The 19,447-nt window shown below is 38.2% G+C and overlaps 2 protein-coding genes across 3 annotated transcripts in view; both read right to left on the bottom strand.

The window, feature by feature from the left end:
* The window catches only part of LOC123517374 (protein O-linked-mannose beta-1,2-N-acetylglucosaminyltransferase 1-like), a 21,673-nt gene extending 21,017 nt beyond the window's left edge, over positions 1-656 (bottom strand). The window contains exon 1 of the mRNA XM_045277385.1: positions 534-656. Within this exon, the coding sequence (XP_045133320.1) occupies positions 534-656 (123 nt within the window). The remainder of the gene's footprint in view (positions 1-533) is intronic.
* A 6,673-nt stretch (positions 657-7,329) lies between these two features.
* LOC123517303 (DDB1- and CUL4-associated factor 5-like) overlaps positions 7,330-19,447 on the bottom strand; it is an 81,879-nt gene continuing 69,761 nt past the window's right edge. For both annotated transcript variants that reach the window (XM_045277251.1, XM_045277250.1), the window contains exon 12: positions 7,330-9,172. In XM_045277251.1, the coding sequence (XP_045133186.1) occupies positions 8,143-9,172 (1,030 nt within the window). In that variant the 3' untranslated portion in view covers positions 7,330-8,142. The remainder of the gene's footprint in view (positions 9,173-19,447) is intronic.

Here is a 19,447-nt window from a genome sequence, read left to right on the forward strand (position 1 = left end):
TATGGAGAATATTCAAATTATAGAGATGACAAGGATAAGTGGTTGACCAAATAGGATTACAATAAGTCAGAAATGGGTATACATGGGCATAATACATGACTTTTAAGATTTCACTAGGAACCAGGTTTTTGGCTCTTACAAGAAGTGCAATGGAACGGAAAGTTTAATGCATAAATTAGATATGTGGTACTTAAAAGTAAGATATTTGTCAAACGTAATACCAAGAAACTTTATTTTGTACACTTGTAATATGTCCTCATTTAATACAGTAAGTCTGGGTAATGGTTGGTATTTCATTATAGTGTTTGTAAACAACATGAAGTAAGTTTTTGATGTATTAACAGTGAGACGATTTGCTAGGCACCATTCAGAAAATTTTACAAGTTCTAAGTTAGCTTTATGAATGAGATCAGTGGGATTGTCACCTTGCATGTATAAAGTAGAGTCATCAGCAAATTGTATAGTGTTAAGGGTAGTAGAAAAACTGCTCATGTCATTAATATATAGTAGGAATAGTATAGGCCCCAGAATACTTCCTTGCGGTACGCCCAGGTGTATGGATTTGATGCTGGAGGTGGCTTTGTTAAATGAAGTATAGTGAGATCTGTTTGACAAATACGACTCGAACCATTTGTGAACACATCCTCTAATGCCATAGTGGTGTAATTTATCTAGAAGGATGTTGTGCTGGACTGTGTCAAATGCTTTGCTAAAGTCAATGAAAATAGAGATGATAGATTTATGGTCATCTAGGGCAGAGTATAGGTCAGAGGTAAATTTATTAATGGCATCAAAGGTGTTTAGCCCCGGACGAAAACCAAACTGGCTATTACTAATGATTTTGTTTTTATTAAGGTAGTCTAAGAGTGTTTCTTTCATTAGTTGTTCAAAAATTTTAGAGAAAACAGAAAGAATGGATATTGGGCGGTAGTTAGAAATATTTGTTTTGCTTCCAGATTTGTGTATAGGGATTATTTTTGCTACTTTAAAGTGTCTTGGAAAAACTCCCCTTATTAATTGAAGCATTAAATAATTTAGAAAGTGGTTCACAGAGTAATTCTTTATTTTCCTTGATGATTTTGACAGGTATCTCATCTACATTACATTTTTTTATTTTTGAGGGTTGATATAGCTTTCATTATGTCATTAACTGTAACAAGAGGGATACACATGGAGTGTGGAAAGTTGCCTTGTAGGTAAGTTAGGTGTGAACCTTGGGCTCTAGGCAGTTTGTTACTAAGCTCTGGAGCAATCTGAGAAAAGTAGGTGTTGAAGGCATTTGCTATGTCCTGTGGGTTGGTGTATTGTGTATCGTTGTGGCATACTGTTGTCAGGGATGTATTTTGTTTCCCCTTAGTGTTTTCTATGTCTTTAATTATTTCCCAAACCTTTTTGGTATTGTTTCTGAAATTGGTGAACTGTTGTTGGTAATAATTTGATTTAACTCCTTTTATTAAAGCATTTAAATAGTTTCTATATTCTTTATAGTATTCAAGGGGAATGTTACCTAGCTTGTATTGTTTGTATAGGTAGAATTTGTGTTTAGTACAGTTAATAATACTCTGAGTAATCCAGGGCTTCTGCAGTCTTTTGGAGGTTATTGTTTTTGTTAATTTGGGAAAACTAGAGTAATACAGGTTGTATAGTTTGTCAAGGAAAAGGTTACAGTTGGAATCTATATCATTTGCAGTGAGATACATGTTCCAGTCTGTTTGTGAAAGTTTCTCTCTCTCTCTCTCTCTCTCTCTGACATGAAAAATCCATCTGAGATTTTTTTTTTTAGTTAGAAGGTAGTGTAATTATTTCCCCCTGGTAGCTTCAAATTTCCCCAAAGGGGAAATTTACCCCAGTTTGGGAGCCACTGTATCTAGAATCGAATCCTTGATAGAGCTGCTGCGAAGGGGAAGCCAAGGACGGTTTCTTTGCGAGAGTGCCGTATAGACATCCCATCACTTACCCCTCAGCGGTGTAGTTGGGGATGCCAGCATGCAGTTGCAGATCATAGTCAGAAATACTCTACACTGGTAAATCAAGCAAAAGAACTCTACCCTAACCTCTCTCTCTCTCATTTACAGCGTCGTGATCATAATATTTTTGTAGCCAGGCAAGGGAAAAGAGCAAATATGATATCTTTAACACTATTAGGCCGTGTGTGTGTGTGTGTGTGTGTAATTTTTCACCACAGTTGTCTGCTGGTCACTCAGCCAGTTTTCCACATTATGGAGCGACCTCAGAGCTCATATACCGATCTTCGGGTAGGACTGAGACCACAATACTCTCCACACACCGGGAAAGTGAGGCCACAACCCCGCGAGTGAAGTGTGTGTGTGTGTGTGTGAAACAATTCTCTCTCTCTCTCTCTCTCTGACTGTAATCATGTCTTCTGTACAGTACAGCATCGTGATCATAATAATCTGTAGCCCGACAAGGGAGAAGAGCAAAAAACTTTATTTCTGTTACTCTATTAGGACTAGAGAGAGAGAGAGAGAGAGAGAGAGAGAGAGAGAGAATATGCAGCAGTGATGTGGTCGCCGAGCTTGAAAAAGGATATAAAAAATGTAGAACGGATCCAGAGGAAAGCAACAAAGAGGGTGCGCCGGAACTAAAGGAACTAACATATGAAGTAAAGCTGAAGGAAATGGGATTGCTAACCTTACAAGATAGAAGAGAAAGAGGGGACCTAATAACAATGTATAAAATAGTTGATGGTATTGAAAAGATAGACACAAGCATGACCAGATGTTGGTAACAGACGAAGCTGGAAGAACAAGAAAACATGCAAAGATCAGGAAAAGGTAGTGTGTGAAGGATATTGGAAAATACAGTTTTCCCACTTAGAACGGTGGAAAAATGGAATGTATTGAGTGGTGAAGTTGTTGTAGCACATAATGTGAACAGCTTTAAAGAAAAATTAGAATAATGGAGATATGGAGACAGGACACTATAGCCCCGCTCGAACCCTGTACAATACAACTATGTAAATACACGTCCTAATAATATAGCAGAGATATCGTTTTGTTCTTATCCCTTGTCAGGCTACATAATATCATGATCATGATGTAAATGAAATATCAAGAGAGAGAGAGAGAGAGAAATTTCTTTTGCTCGATTGGCAAAAGTGTATATCTGGCTTATTAATGTAGAAAGAGAATTAGGATATATGAAGGTGGTGATGTCCAGTCTCATGGACAAACAAGACTGACTGCCAACGGGGAACACAGCCCTGCAATTGAGAGAAGCTGAATGTGAGGAAGTCAGTGCAATAAACCAGGAATTGAAAGAGGAGATTCAGGAAATAAAGAAGCAAAATCACGGTCTAAAAACCACATGCCAAGATTATGAAAGCCCTTGAAAGAGCTTGCAGGATAAAGTGCTGGACAGGATTACAGACAGGGCAGAAGGTGGTCTAGGTGATAACAAGTTGAAAGAACTAAGAAATGAATGGAAACAGGAGCAAGAAGAGGAAAAGTCAAATTTTCAGAAGTGGTAAGGAGACAAATTCAGGAGAACACAAAAGTTGCTGTAATAGAAGTTATCAAGGAGAAGGAAGATTTGGTGCAGGATGCAGTGGACAAGAAAAAAAGCTTCGTGATTTATGGGATGAAGGAAAAGAAAGAACAAAATAAATTCACGAGAGAACTTGAAGAAAGGGAAATGGCCAAAACTGTTATCAAAAGAGTACAAGACAGCACACAAGAAGTTGACCAGGAGGTGGAGGAAGTGTTAGGCTGGGAAGATACAGTGAAGGGGTAGGAGACCAATGAAGGTGAAAATGATACTTCAAGTGGCTGTAGAGGAAATTATGACTAGAAAAGGCACATCGATGATGTCGATCACAAGGAAATATGGATAAAAAGAGATATGAACTTATAGAGGAAAGGGAAAAGGAGAAAGTGTTAAGAAGTGAAGCTAAGGAAAAAACGAAAAAAGTACAGAGATAGAGAAGAAGAATGCTTACTGGAGGGTTCTGAATATGAGACTAAAGAAGTGGTACTTAAAGAAAAAGAGGAGGTCGTGGAGGAGGCAAGAAATTAAGAGTGACTTATACTAACATAGATGGTTTGTTATCAAGCATATTAGAAGTTCGGGATTATTTGAAAGAGAAGAAGCAAAATGTAATGTGTATCGTTGAAACAAAACTGAAAAAAAGAGATCCATGTCAACTTTAAAGAGGACGGATATAATACCTGGAGGAGGGACAGGAAGGATAAAGGGGGAGGAGGAGTGCTAATAATGGTTCGTGATAATATGTGTGTGGAGGATGTGTAATATGGTGAGGACAAAGTGGAAGTAATGGGAGTAACAATCAGAACAGAAAAGTTGAAGGAAAGAAAAATTATAGTTACATATGTTCCACCAAAGACTAATACATGGGGATCAGAAGAGCATAAAGATATGCAAAGAGAGGTGATAAAGTGCCTAGATAACATGATAAGAAGAGATAGAAGAATACTCTTAGTTGGAGACTTTAACTGTAAAAAATAAACTGGAGAGAGATGGAAGTAATGGATAATGCTGGGCAGTGGAGTGAGAAAGTGTTACAGTTGACTATGGTTAATACAATGGACCAGTGGGTGGAGGAGTCAACAAGGTACAGGGGAAGAAGAACCATCGTTGCTTGACCTAGTTTTCACAAAGAAACCAGAGTCCCTCCAATCATACAATACCTTAGTCCAACAGGGAAAAGTGATCATGTAACATTAGAGATGCAAATGCAGGAGGAAGATGAGATAAGTTACAGAGAGGACTATAAAGGAGAGAGATTAAATTATGCAAGAGCAGATTTTGAAAAATTAAGGATTTATTTTGCTGATATTGAGTGGAGTAATATTATGTGCAGGAAGACTGTACAAGAGAAATATGACATATTCTTACAGAAACACAATGAAGGAGTAAAAAAGTTTGTTCCTGTTTATAGAGTTCAGAAAAAAATACATGCTTGGTACAATGCTAGATGCATACAAGCAAAAAAGGCAAAAGATAAAGCGTGGAAGAAACTCTTAAAGCAGGGAAATTACTATAACAGACAGCAGTACAAAGATACTAGAAATGAATATATTAGAGTAAGGAGAGAGGAAGAAAGAAAGTTTGAGAAAGATGTAGTGGATAAAAGCAAAGATGAACCCAAACTTTTCTACAAGTTTATAAACGGCAAAACAAAGAATAAGGAAACAATTGAAAAATAATTAAAGAAGGAAGACATACCAAACAGAGAAGGAAATGTGTGAAATAATGAATGAGAGCTTCAAAATGGTATTCACTGCAGAAGATGATTTCACAGAACCTAATAGGACATTGGATTGCCAAGGATTACAGGAGATTGCAGTGCACAAAGAGGATATTGGAAGATTACTGGATAAGTTGGAAATCAGAAAAGCAATGGGGCCAGATGGTGTATCAGGCTGGGTGTTAAAAGAATGTAAAGAACAATTACTGGATCCAATTTGGGAAATAATTAAAAGTTCAGTAAATGAAGGGAAGTTCTGCTTGAGTGGAAGAGAGCCAACGTTATACCGATATTTAAAGGAGGAAAAGCAACTGAACCACTAAACTACAGACCAGTGTCATTTACAAGTGTTGTAGGAAAGTTATGTACATGAAATAATTATCAAAGAAAAATGGGTTAAATTTCTAGAGGAGGAGCAAGTCATATTGAACAGACAATTTGGGTTCAGGACAGGGCGGTCATGTATATCAAACTTACTAAGCTTCTACTTGAGAGTTATTGCTGGACTTGAAAACAGAGATGGTGGGTAGACACAATATACCTAGACATTAAAGAGGCTTTTGATAAAGTCCTGCACGGAAGACTTCCTTGGAAACTAGAGAACATAGGAGGACTGCGTTGAACCTTGTTCGAATGGGCAAGAGATTATTTGAAGGATAGGGAAATGAGAACTTTGATCAGAGATACATACTCATCTTGGGGTAAAATAACTAGGGGGAGGAGCAAATAATGAAGACTAAAGAGGAAAAAGATCTTGGAGTGATCATACAAGAAAATCTGAGCCCTGATAAACACAAAAGCAAGATATTTGGACTATCATATAAGATGTTGACTAATACAAGAGTGGCATTTCACTACATGGATAAAGATATGATGAAAAGAATCATCACAAGCATGATACGCCCAAGGCTGGAATATGCAGCAGTGGTATGGTCTCCAAGTTCTAAAAAGGATATAAGAAAATTGGAAAGGATACAGAAGATTGCTACAAAGATGGTGCCAGAATGAAAGGACCTCACAGGCTCACATATGAAGAGCGACTGAAAGAAATGGGACCGCCAATCTTACAAGATAGAAGAGAACGTGGGGACCTAATAACAATGTATAAGGTAGTAAATGATATTGAAAAGATAGACAAAAAGATAGACAAAGAAGACTTGGTGCTGTTGATGGAAGAAGATGGAAGGACAAGAGGACATGAAAAGAAGATCAGGATGAGGCAGTGTGTGTAGGATATTGGAAAATACAGTTTTCCACAAAGAACAGTGGAAAAATGGAATGCATTGGATAATGGAATTGTCACAGCACATACTATAACTTTAAAGAAAAACTAAATAAACAGAGATATGGAGACAGGACACTATGAGCCCTGCTCAAACCCTGTACAATACAACTAGGTAAATACATACACACAGTCATATTGTAATTACCCTCCTTATTCATATGAAGACGAGCAGACATTACTTTAATGCACAATGAAGGTAGTGAGGTAGATATTTTGGACATATCATAATCAAGCATTGTTGCTAAGATCTGTGAGAAAATTATGAAGAATGAATTAATGGAATACCTACTTGGAGGAAAACAATTTTAACAAAACTCACACAATGTTGACTGAGTTTCATGAAGGGATTAATAATCACCATAAACCTGTTTTTCTTCCCTTTTCGTACTTCATTATCAATGAAAATTGCCAGTCTGCTTAAGTGGCTTAATTCCAGCTGAAGTTAAAATCCCATTTTAGGAAAATAGGACCTAATTCCCACTGAAGTTAAGAACCATTGTAAATTAAGGAAAATAGAACCAAGTTTAAAACCCCATGATAACTTCAAAGTCACAGAGATAGCCTTTAGAAATATGGCCTGAACTACCTAAATGGAGTTTGCAGAACTGAAAATCTCCAAAAAGTTGTTTTTTTGGACCCACACATAGATATTTTGTGATGTATCTTGCTATTTTTTTTTCTTTTAATTACTAGAAATGCAATGCTTGGATGCTTTTTCCAAGCAAATTTCACCGTTTATTGGTTTTATATAAATCAATGCACTTAGCATTTAGTATAACTGTAATACACCTCTTCTTGCTCTAGTAAGAAAACTCAGTCTTTCAAATACATTTATTACAACAAACATAGGTATTACTGGGATATAAATTAAGTTGCTGCTCAAAAATAACATATGTGTTCTTCATGTTATAAGTAGCAGCATTGTCTGGCCACAGCTGTAGTACATTGCAACTCAACTAATTGTTTTATACTAAATTAGGCTATTTCACATATTTTTGTGCTTGTTAATTCACTTTAGAACTCATTTTCATTCTTAATGTTCACTTTAGAACTCATTTTCATTCTTAATGGAGTTACCCAAATTAAACTACAATACTTGTGGTACTCAACAGTTCACCACCAAACAACAGAAGGCAGCCACCATAACTGTTCTATAAAAAAAAAAAAAAAAGGATTTTTTAGTATTATGTCTGTAATTTATCGAGTCCATGCTTCTTACTAAAGTATAGGATTGAAAAATAAAAAAAAATATAGTACTCAAAATCTTATGGTAGGAGATATTGTTGACTAGATACAATACAAAAATATATATATATTTTTTATATATATAGTATATAATATGTATCTCTGAACTTACATCCATTCCTACGTAAGAATTGGCTTTGTTTTATTTTCATGATTTGAATGATTTTTAAAGATACATAGTTAAAGTATTCAAAATACAGAAAAGTGTGATAATATATGGTCTCCGGTCTCCTACAATTGTTTCTTAAATACTATTATCTATAAAACAAACTGGAAGAAGCAAAGTACAGTTATTACAAGTGTTACTGTATCAAAGTACATTGGAAAATAATTCTGAGTCCTATCCTCAAATGTCAAAAAAACTCAGAAAGAACACTGACAGTCTTCAAAGTTCATCTTCAGATCGTCTTCTGTAATTTCTGACATTAAAGGCAGACTGTCTTTTTTTGAATTTTAAAGAACAATCACTTGTATTTGAATTTTCTGTATTATCTGCTACATTATCTTCAGGATTTTGTCCATTTAGCTCCTCGTCATCTTTTTCTACATTATGAGAGGTGTGTACATTTACATTTTCAAGTGTGTTTCCCATAAGTGTTCCATTAGTTGATTGATTTGAACCGTTCTGCATAATTTTTTTAGTAGTGGTAGCAGTTGGCATGTTAATGGTATTTGGAAGATCTATGCCTGAGACAAGTGAGCTATGTTCTGTTTCAAACAAGAGTGAACCATTATCATCATATGAAATACTACTGATGGGGATGGCATCACTTACAGTACTACTGATGTTTAACTCACTGGTAATGTCACAGATTCCATTACTATCACCAAAACTTTCTTCTGATAATGTAGTATCATTTAGAATATTTGGAAGACAAGATGATCTACTGCTGTTGCCTTCACTATTCAGATTTTTTTGTGACATAGAATTTGCTTCAACATTATGTTTTTCAGTTTCCGAGTCACTAGAATTAGAATCTATTATTTCTGATATCATCTGTCCATTTTTTTTCTCCAGCTGTCCTTCCTCATCACTGTCACTGTCACTTTCACTCAAACTAGTTCGTTTTCGCTTTGCAGGACAAAGACCATTGTCAATACTACTTTCACTATCTGAAGACCAAAGCAACCGTTTACCATTCTCAACCTTCTCAAGATTTTCACTGGCTTGCTGTTCTGTAGCAGTGTGATTATCTTCTGCGTTGTCACTGACATTGCCATTTTCTTGTTCATCAGATTCTGGTTCAGATTCTTGCTCTGAATTATGAACTACCATGATGGTGTAAGGAGCCATGTATCTCCGCCGGTATGATGTACGACGGCGAAAGGTTCCTCCACTATCAGCCACAGCACCAGGGAGTTCTGCTTGGAGAGGATGCTCCTCTACAGAGTTTTGACCTGGATGATAAAGGTACCTGCAATATATGAAAAAAATGTACAATACTGATAATTTCTGGAGCATCAAACTTACAAATCCTGTGACTTAGGTTATTTATTTATACATTTAATGTCATTTGTTAAATTATCAGGTTAATAGGTGGAAGGAGATGGAGTAGAGGGGACTGAAAGTAAACATGGAGAAGACAAAATTAATGGTGACCGGAAATGAAGTTAGAAAAAGAATTCAGTTAGCAAGATACCCATGTGGATGTTGTGGAAGAGGAGTGAGCAAACTCAGTGTTGTACACTATGTGTAATAAATTATGTCACCAACAATGCTTAAGTCTGGGGAATCTCAGAGGGGCACATAACTTTGTATGTCCATGATGTGTGCGGCAGGAGGAAAGGGGTGGTGGTGGTAGTGGTGGTAGTGATGACTAGGATGTCAGATTGGAGGTGAATGGAGGTGTGTTGTAGGAAGTACAACAGTTCTGCTACTTGGGAGATATTTTTTTTTTATTTATACCATGTGGACTTTTCACGAGAATTTATGGGCTAAAGGGGGTACTTTATGTGGTACCTCCTATCTCAAAGCCCACCCGCTAGGAAACCGTTGCCCCGAGTGAGGAAGCTCAACCTATACTCGGACCGTGGACAGGATTCGAACCCGTGTGCTTAGAGACTCCTCAGACCCCAAAGCACGCATGGTTCCACTGTACCACGGCGGTCCCCCAATATGTTAGACTGTGAAGTGAGTGCAGAGAAAGCAGTAAGAGTGAGAGTGGCAGCTGCATGGGGAGGTTGGCAAGAAATCTCCAATTTATTGGTAAATCACAGCATAAAATTGAGGATCAGGGGAAAGGCATATGAAGCCTGTGTCAGATCTACTATTAGGTATGGAGCAGAAACATGGGCACTGACAAACAGACTGACAGATATTCTATGAAGCTGTGACCACAGGAGGAGGAGGAGGAGGAGGTGATGGTGGTCTGTTTGTCAGTGCCCATGTTTCTGCTCCATACCTAATAGTAGATCTGACACAGCCTCCTCCTCCTCCTCCTCCTCCTCCTCCTCCTCCTCCTCCTCCTCCTCCTCCAACTCCAACTCCAACTCCTCCTCCTCCTCCTCCAACTCCTCCTCCTCCTCCTCCTCCTCCTCCTCCTCCTCCTCCTCCTCCGAGAGAGAGAGAGAGAGAGAGAGAGAGAGAGAGAGAGATAAGGAAGTCGAAGCGCAATCTCGAAATAAATATATCAAGGCAAGCAAAAACAAATCCTAAAAGGTTTTTCCAATACATTCGTAGTAAAAAGACTGTCAAAGAAAAAATTGGGCCGATAAAAGATAATAATAACACACTTGTGAGTGATAGTAAAGCCATGGCAACAATCCTGAATAACTTTTTTCACAGCGTGTTTATCACAGGAGACTTTTCAACCTTGCCAACCGCGATCAACATGTATAGAGGATCTGAAAATGAAAAGCTGATAATAGACGAAATTAGCGAAGACGATATAGCCAAACACCTGCGCAACCTTGACCCCAATAAGAGCACAGGGGCTGATAGATTATCAACGAGGCTATTAAGAGAATGTCAAGAACAGCTGGTATTACCCCTTAAATTACTTTATAATAGATCGTTGCAGGAAAGAAAAGTACCAAGTCACTGGAAATGCGCTAATGTCACGCCAATATTCAAGAAGGGCAACAAAAGTGATGCTGGTAATTATAGGCCCATCAGTCTCACCTCGGTAGTTATAAAAATACTAGAAAAAATAATTAGAGACAAAATTATTTCCTTTCTAGACAGCCACAAATTGATATTAGACTCACAACATGGTTTCAGGAACAACAGATCATGCCTAACGAATCTCCTAGAATTTTTCAACGACATATTCTCTAATTATGATGACAGAGCTCCATCCGACATAATTTATCTTGACTTCAGGAAAGCTTTTGACACAGTCTCACACAAACGTCTTTTAATTAAACTGAAAGCCCACGGGATGGGAGAGCAGTTGTGTGGATGGATTGATAGTTGGCTAACTAATAGAAAGCAAAGAGTTGTTATTAACGGAGAAGCTTCCGACTGGCTTCAAAGTTACGAGTGGTGTTCCCCACGGTTCAGTTTTGGGTCCATTGCTCTTTTTGATATACATAAATGATTTAGACTGCGGCATCGTATCAAAAATAGCAAAATTCGCCGACAACACTAAACTAGGTAGCAAAGTACGCACAAGAGATGATTGTAATTCCATCCAGCAGGACTTAGACAACCTTAGTAGATGGAGCAAAAAATGGCTATTAAATTTTAATGCAGATAAGTGCAAAGTAATGCACATCGGCCTAAACAATGTGAAAAATAATTACAAATTACATGGACGTAACTTAATTAAAGTCACTGAAGAAAAGGACCTGGGAGTACTCATAACAAATGACTTAAAATGTGCTGCACAGTGTTCGGCCGCTAGTCGTAAAGCTAACACTGTTTTAGGATTTATCGCGCGTAATTTTGATTATAAAACAACCTGAAGTCATAACGCGTCTTTATACATCATTAGTGAGACCGCATTTGGAATACGCGGTTCAGTTCTGGTCTCCATGTCATCAAAAAGACATTAATAAATTAGAGAGCGTTCAAAGACGAGCAACAAAACTAATCCCCGGAATACGTGGCCTGTCATATGAAGAACGTCTCAAAAGACTAGATATGTTCTCCCTCAGAGATCGTCGCATCCGAGGTGACCTCATTCAAACGTTTAAAATACTTAAAAATATAGATAAGATCGACTATGAAAATCTTTTTGAGCTTTCGCAATCAGTAACGAGAAATAACGGCTTGAAGCTTAAAGGACAGCGATTTAATACTGATTTGCGAAGAAACTTTTTTAACGTAAGAATAGTTGAACACTGGAACAAGCTGCCAGCGTCCGTCGTTTTTTTCCCCATCTTTCCTGTGTAAATTTCCCCGATTGTCCTTTTCAGCAGTCGCGGTGTATTTTTCGTCTTATTTCTTGCCGGGTGACGCCGGAGGGAGTGGTGGGTGGGGAGGAGCTTCATCTGTTCTATCCTTACCTCCTACTAAGTATGTAGCTTCTGTACATGTAGTTTTTAGTAAACGAGTGACCTCGTCATAGGTCGCAAGGCCTCCTGTCACTTGTCTTTCCTATGTATTCCTCCTCCTCCTCCTCCTCCTCCTCCTCCTCCTCCTCCTCCTCCTCCTCCTCCTCCTCCTCCTCCTCCTCCTCCTCCTCCTCCTCCTCCTCCTCCTCCTCCTCCTCCTCCTCCTCCTCCTCCTCCTCCTCCTCCTCCTCCTCCTCCTCCTCCTCCTCCTCCACCTCCACCTCCTCCTCCTCCTCCTCCTCCTCCTCCTCCAACTCCACCTCCTCCTCCTCCTCCTCCTCCTCCTCCTCCTCCTCCTCCTCCTCCTCCTCCTCCTCCTCCTCCTCCTCCTCCTCCTCCTCCTCCTCCTCCTCCTCCAACACCTCCTCCTCCTCCAACACCTCCTCCTCCTCCTCATAAACAATTGCATAATTATGGGGGACTTTAACCTTCCAGTCACAAGGTGGGGCGAACCACTGACTGCTCACGCTGGCCAACAGCTATAAAATAGCATACTTGAAAGCTCTCTCCACCAGCACATCAAGCATCCGACAAGAGGTAACAATATCCTTGATATTGTCCTAACAAATGATGAGAATACTATCAAAGATGTCGAAATTGGACCAGAATTCAGTTCCAGCAATCATTGCACCTTAAAATTCACCATAAATTTTGACAAAGGAAAACCTAATAGGACATTGGATTGCCAAAATCCAAGGATTACAGGAGATTGCAGTGCACAAAGGGGATATTGGAAGATTATTGGATAAGTTGGAAGTCAGAAAAGCAATGGGGCCAGATGGTGTATCAGGCTGGGTGTTCAATGAATGTAAAGAACAACTACTGGATCCAATTTTGGAAATAATTACGAGTTCAAATAAATGAAGGGAAAGTTCTATTATAATGGAAGGAGGAAAAGGCAACTGAACCACTAAACTACAGACCAGTATCATTTACAAGTGTCTTGGGGAAGTTATGTCAAATAATTATCAAAGAAAAATGCATTAAATTTTTGGAAAAGGAACAAGTAATTTCGAACAGACTATTTATGTTCAGGACAGGGCAGTCATGTGTATCAAACTTATTAAGCTTCTACTCTAGAGTTATTGCAGGACTTGAAAACAGAGATGGATGAGTAGACACAGTATACCTGGATATTAAAAAGGCTTTTGATAAAGTCCCTCATGGAGGACTACTTTGGAAACAGGAGTGATCATACATGAAAATCTGAGGCCTGAAAAACACATAAGCAAGATATTTGGACTATCATATAAAATGTTGACTAATATAAGAGTGGCATTTCATTACATGGATAAAGATATGATGAAAAAAATCATCACAAGCATGATACGCCCAAGGCTGGAATATGCAGCAGTGGTATGGTCTCTGAGCTCTAAAAAGGATATAAGAAAATTGGAAAGGATACAGAAGAATGCTACAAAGATGGTGCTAGAATTAAAGGACCTCACATATGAAGAACGACTGAAAGAAATGGGACTGCCAACCTTACAAGATAGAAGAGAACATAGGGACCTAATAACAATGTATAAGATAGTAAATGATATTAAAAAGATAGACAAAGAAGACCTGGTGCTGTTGACAGAAGAAGATGGAAGGACAAGAGGACATGAAAAGAAGATCAGGATGAGGTAGTGTGTGGAAGATATTGGAAAATACAATTTTCCACAGATAACGGTGGAAAAATGGAATGCATTGGATAATGAAGTTCCTACAACACATAATGTGCATAACTGCAAGGAGAAATTAGATAAATGGAGATATGGAGACTGGACACTATGAGCCCCACTTGAACCCTGTACAATACAACTAGGTAAATACACACTGTCAAGAAGCTGTACTGACAAGATGTGCAAAAACAGCTCCCACAGGAAACACTTCATTAGGCATTGGAACCTGATCTACACATATGTAGAAGGGGAAGAGGGTGCCATAGGGTTCTCCTGTCTCCATAAAAAAATAAGATTTGGATACCATATAGAATGGAGAAATGGAGTGAGAGGTGGAGCTAGGTGGCACTGCCAAATGTATGCTATGTTTTGAAAACCTAAGGTTTATTGAAACACCAATTGACCTGAAGAGACTGAGTGATGATAATACAGACAAGGATTTTTCTGGATTTAGAGAGGAAAGAGGTAATATGAGGAAGCTGATAAATGTGGTAAGAGAGATAAGATTCATGAAGGAGGTCATGTCAAGTACGATGGAAAAACAAGACAAGTTAATAAAAGAAAACACTGAACTAAAGGTGAGATTAGAGGAATGTGAGAAAGTAAGAGATATAAATCAAGAGATGAAGGAGATAAAGAAACAAAACAATATACTAAAGGCTACATGTTGTGACTATGGAGATTCCTTAAGGAGCATACAAAAAAAAAAAAAAAAAAAAAACAGGATGGGGAAGATAAAGTAGAGAATGGAATGGGTGAAAGCAAATTGGAGGGATTACAAAATGCATGGAAACAGGAACAGGAGGAAAAAAAAAAGTTAAATTTTCAGAGGTAGTCAGGAAGCAAATTCAGGAAAAGACAAAGGACACTGTTATAAAATTAATTAAGGAGAAAGAAGATCTAGTGAAGGATACGGTGGATGAGAGGAAATGTATCTTAATATTTGGGATGAAAGAAAAAAAAAACAAGTTTGTGAGAGCGAGAAAAGAGAGAATTGAACAAAACTATTATCAGACAGGTCCAAGACAGCACACAGGAGCTGTATCAAGAAGTGGAGGAATTGATTACGTTGGGAAGATTTAGTGAAGGAGATAAGGAACAAATGAAAGTGGCGGTGTAGGAAATTATGACAAGAAAAGGGATACTGGCTGATGATACTAAATTTAAGGATATATGGATAAAAAGAGATATGAACCTAGAAGAGAGGGAGAAGAAGAAAGTGTTAAGAAATGAAGAAATGGTATCTTCGGAAGAGGAGGACGTCATGGAAGCGGCAAGAAATTAAGAGTGACTTATACTAATATAGATTGGTTGTTATCCAATGTGTTGGAAGTTACAGATTATTATTTGAAAGAAAAAAGACTGGATGTAATATGCATAGTAGAAACAAAATTAAAAGAGGATATCCATGTTAGCTTTAAAGAAGAGGGATATAATAGCTGGAGAAGAGACAGGCAGGGAAACAGAGGAGGAGTGCCTGATATATGAGTGATAATATATGTGTGGAGGAAGTGCAATATGGTGATTGTATGGTGGAAGTAATGGGAGTAACATTCAAAACAGAAGAAATTGAAAAAAAGGAAAATCATAGTTACTTATGTCCCATCTAAGGCAAATACATTGGAAACTGAGGAACATAAGGATATGCAAAGACATTTTCATCGATGGTGACTCATCCTCCAGCGACCTCCCTCCTCCTCCTCACCCTTCTCCCCTCCTCTTTTTAGGGTGCGTTTACATCAAGCGAATCAAACTGATTCAATTCATAAAGAATCAACACAATTCATGAATCGTGTTGATTCGCCACATTAGTTTCAATGTATAGTAAAAGTCACGAAATCCAGAAGTCATGGGGATTCAGGCATTCTGGATTCTAGGATTTTCCGGATTGTAAGATAGTAAGGCTGAAAGTAAGATTAAAATCTTGAGGGTACTATGTAAACCCCACCAAACTAACCCCAACTTGCTATATCTCTTTGTAGTACTGTCCTAACATCTTACAAGGATTGCTACTACCACCAGTCCACTGTGTACTTCCTCACCACACCACACAATATTTATGTAGGCTTTTTCTTTTTCTTGAAGATTTGCCAGACTATGGGGGAGTGGCATGGGCCTTTCCAGCCATTATGGCAGCCCATATGTGATGATTGCTCTTTTCCTACTTGTCAACTTGTATTTGTGTAAGTAATTTCACTATTTTACGTAGGCTATTCCACCATCCACATATACTGAGAAGTTTGAGTGATTGTACTGTACTGTACCCCACATAATATGTATACAGTCCACAATACTTATGTCACACTTGATAAAATAATTTTAAATATAATACAAAACACATTTCATAACATAAAACATTTACTGATGTCTGATAAAGGGAAACAAAAAGAAAGGAAGGCCTCCGACATCATACGCCAGCCAATCACGTCACCGGTGTCGAGCGTACACCAGAAAGCTGGACCACCCACACAGATCAGGATTCCGCAACACACACACACACGCACACACGCACGCACATCACCTACAGAAACATAAATCACTACTTATAATACCTCCAAATATTATTCTCTTATGAGTTTGTGTTAAACTCAATGTCGGTGATGACATGTTCGGTTTCGGCTATTATTATATATTTATTACTATTATTTCTTACTTTTTACATATTTAACTCAGCCTTTCAAATTTTCTGGATTATAAGGATTTCCGAATTATAAGGTTCCGGATTTAAGGACTTTTACTGTAATTGTTTACAACATGCGAATCAAGTTAATTCAAATCATGGCGATTCATACCAATTCAGAATCAATGACTGGTTTGGACCCATTTTTCATCAGTCAAGGCAATTCAGCCGAGAGTAAGCACTATGCTAGTGGACGTTCTAGTCAATTTAGTAAGAAAACAACATTCTATACAGTAAGTCCTCGTTTTACACTGGAAATGCGTTCCTCAAAAAGCTATTGTAAACCAAAATTAGTGTAAACCGAACCCATTTTAACATGTATTAAATAGGAATACGTTCCAGCTCAGTATGAAAGTCAATCGAAAAAAGTAAACAAACATCCATCTCAACCTTCAAGATTTCAATAATAGACAGGGTCTTTTCTGAAATGAGGCTCAACGAGTGGGGCATGCTGGCGTGTTTGGCTGTCTATCCAAATTTTAAGTAAACCCCCCATCCGATCCATAATGGGTTCCCGATGTTTTGTCAGCAATTTTACCTGCAGGCTTGAAGTATTAGCTGCTGCCTCCTTAACACTTGAAGTATTCCTCAAAACAGTAGCAACTATTGACTGTGGTAAATTCAGGGAATGGTTTATGGCTGACGAGCCTTCCCCAAGTTCTTTTCTCTTGACTATATCAAGCTTCGTTTCCAATGTTAAACTTTTCCTGGCTCGTTTAACCTTACCCACTTCTTCACCAAGATCCAAATTACGTTTCAGTGATATTTTGGACAGGAATTAGTCTTAAATGCAGAGAATAATGTAAGTAAATCACTGAGCACAGTCTCACTGTTATTCGTCGTGGTGGCGCGAAAGTGACTGGTTTGTTGATGGTCCAACTTGGTCGCAGTGCAGTGCCACAATCACAAGCGGCGGGAATTTCAAATATCGTAAGTGCGATTTTTTTTTTCGTAAATTGAAAAAATGGTAGTAATTGTCAATTCTTATACTAAACTAGTGTAAAATGAGGACTTACTGTAAATGATCCCAGTGATCCTGTGCGCTGAAATCATGTACATGTACAGTAATACCTCAAGATACGAACGCCCCAACATATGATTTTTTTTTTATATATAATGAAAAATTTCATATAATTTATGTCTCAAAATACGAAGATACTTTTCAGATATGAATAGCCATTGGTAAGTGGCGCAGCGATTGCTCGGCTACACGCGTCCACCCGAATATTCAGTTCGCGTTGTATATCGTTGTTCATCCTTTGTGCATGTACAGGCAACCCCCGCTTAAAGAAGGGGTTATGTTCCTAAAAATCCTTCGTAGTAGTATAGAAGTTGTTTTTGTACAATTAATTTTCGTTAACCAATTATGACAAGTTTAACCCCTGACTTGAACTTCCATTGAGAGTAAACAAAGCGAGAGTGCATCATAGTACAGTGAAAGGTTTAATGAAAGTAAAAATTATGAAGTTAAACATTTAGGCAGTTTAATTTAAGTCATTATAATGTACACTAATGTATGTATGTATGTAACTTCATAATGTTGATGATCTTAAATTTATGAAGGAAGGGAGAGTGAAACGAGAAAGATACTAACCGGCAACCTGTGGAACGTAAATAAAGGGCGCATCATTGTACCGCATACAAAACTTATGTACCACATTTCCACAAGGCTTTCCATTTTATTCATTGTAAAGTCACAAGTTCAGATGGTTCTTTTAGCTTGCAAGGAAGATATGGATGGTCTCACCAACCTTCTTAATAGAATCTGCTGACTTAAAATAGTAGAGACAGTAGATGGAGTCAAGATGGTGGCGAGCAATGCTATAGTTTTGTTGCCTCTCATGTCTGTGGATAATATCCAGCTTCACTTTGAGAGTAAGAGATTTCCTGGTCTTCTTAGCAACGCTAGGCGACATTGCAGGACGTTTTGGTGGTAAGTTGAGTAAGGGAAGACGAGCTGCTGCTGATGCTGTTATTGTTTTGAACAGGGGGAGTGAGTGGTGCGCGTGTTGTTCACGAGAGGCGCTGGTGTATTCAAAAGGCTTGTGTGATACGGCGTGACTTTCAAATTTGGAAAAAATTACCTGAATAAAAAGTTCGTTAAAGCGAGTTTGGTGTTCGTTAAACGAGCAGATGGTAGTAAAAGGAAACATTTGTTGTAGCGAAATTTCGTTATGTGAACCTTCGTTAAGCAGGGGTTGCCTGTATACATATGTATGTGTATGTGTGTATATATATGTATATATATATATATATATATATATATATATATATATATATATATATATATATATATATATATATATATATATATACAATAAGGTCCCGGGTTACGTCGGTCTCGAGTTACGTCAAACTCGCACTTACGTCAGTCCACTATAAGGCAATTTAAGATTTAGAAAATTGAAAATTTATAAATCGCCCCTGAAAAGAGTGTTCCTACATCTGCGTTTGCTGACTATCTTAGTATCTTGCTCAATGGCACCAAAAAGAAAACTCCTGAGTGATTGCAGTGATGCTAAGAAAAGGAAAACCATTACGCTACAAGAAAAAGTGGACATTATTAAAAGACATGAGAAGGGAGGCAGCAGCTGTGTATAAGGGAGTGAAGAAGAAAATTGGAAGCCCGTTACCATGACAACAGGGAGGTTGACGACCTTGAGGGCTCGCGCACCTATCACAACAATAACAACTCCGGAGCCTTCGTCTGGGCCACACGACACTTGCAGGTCACTTGCACTGTCTGCGCCTGTCTGCTGATCCCTATTGCCCTTTCCTATTGCATTTCCTGCTCTGCTGCCCATGCTTCTACTCCCACCGCACTGCACTACGCTCCCAGCTGTCCA

The sequence above is a fragment of the Portunus trituberculatus genome, chromosome 42, assembly GCF_017591435.1.
Source record: "Portunus trituberculatus isolate SZX2019 chromosome 42, ASM1759143v1, whole genome shotgun sequence".
In the NCBI taxonomy this organism is placed as follows: domain Eukaryota; kingdom Metazoa; phylum Arthropoda; class Malacostraca; order Decapoda; family Portunidae; genus Portunus; species Portunus trituberculatus.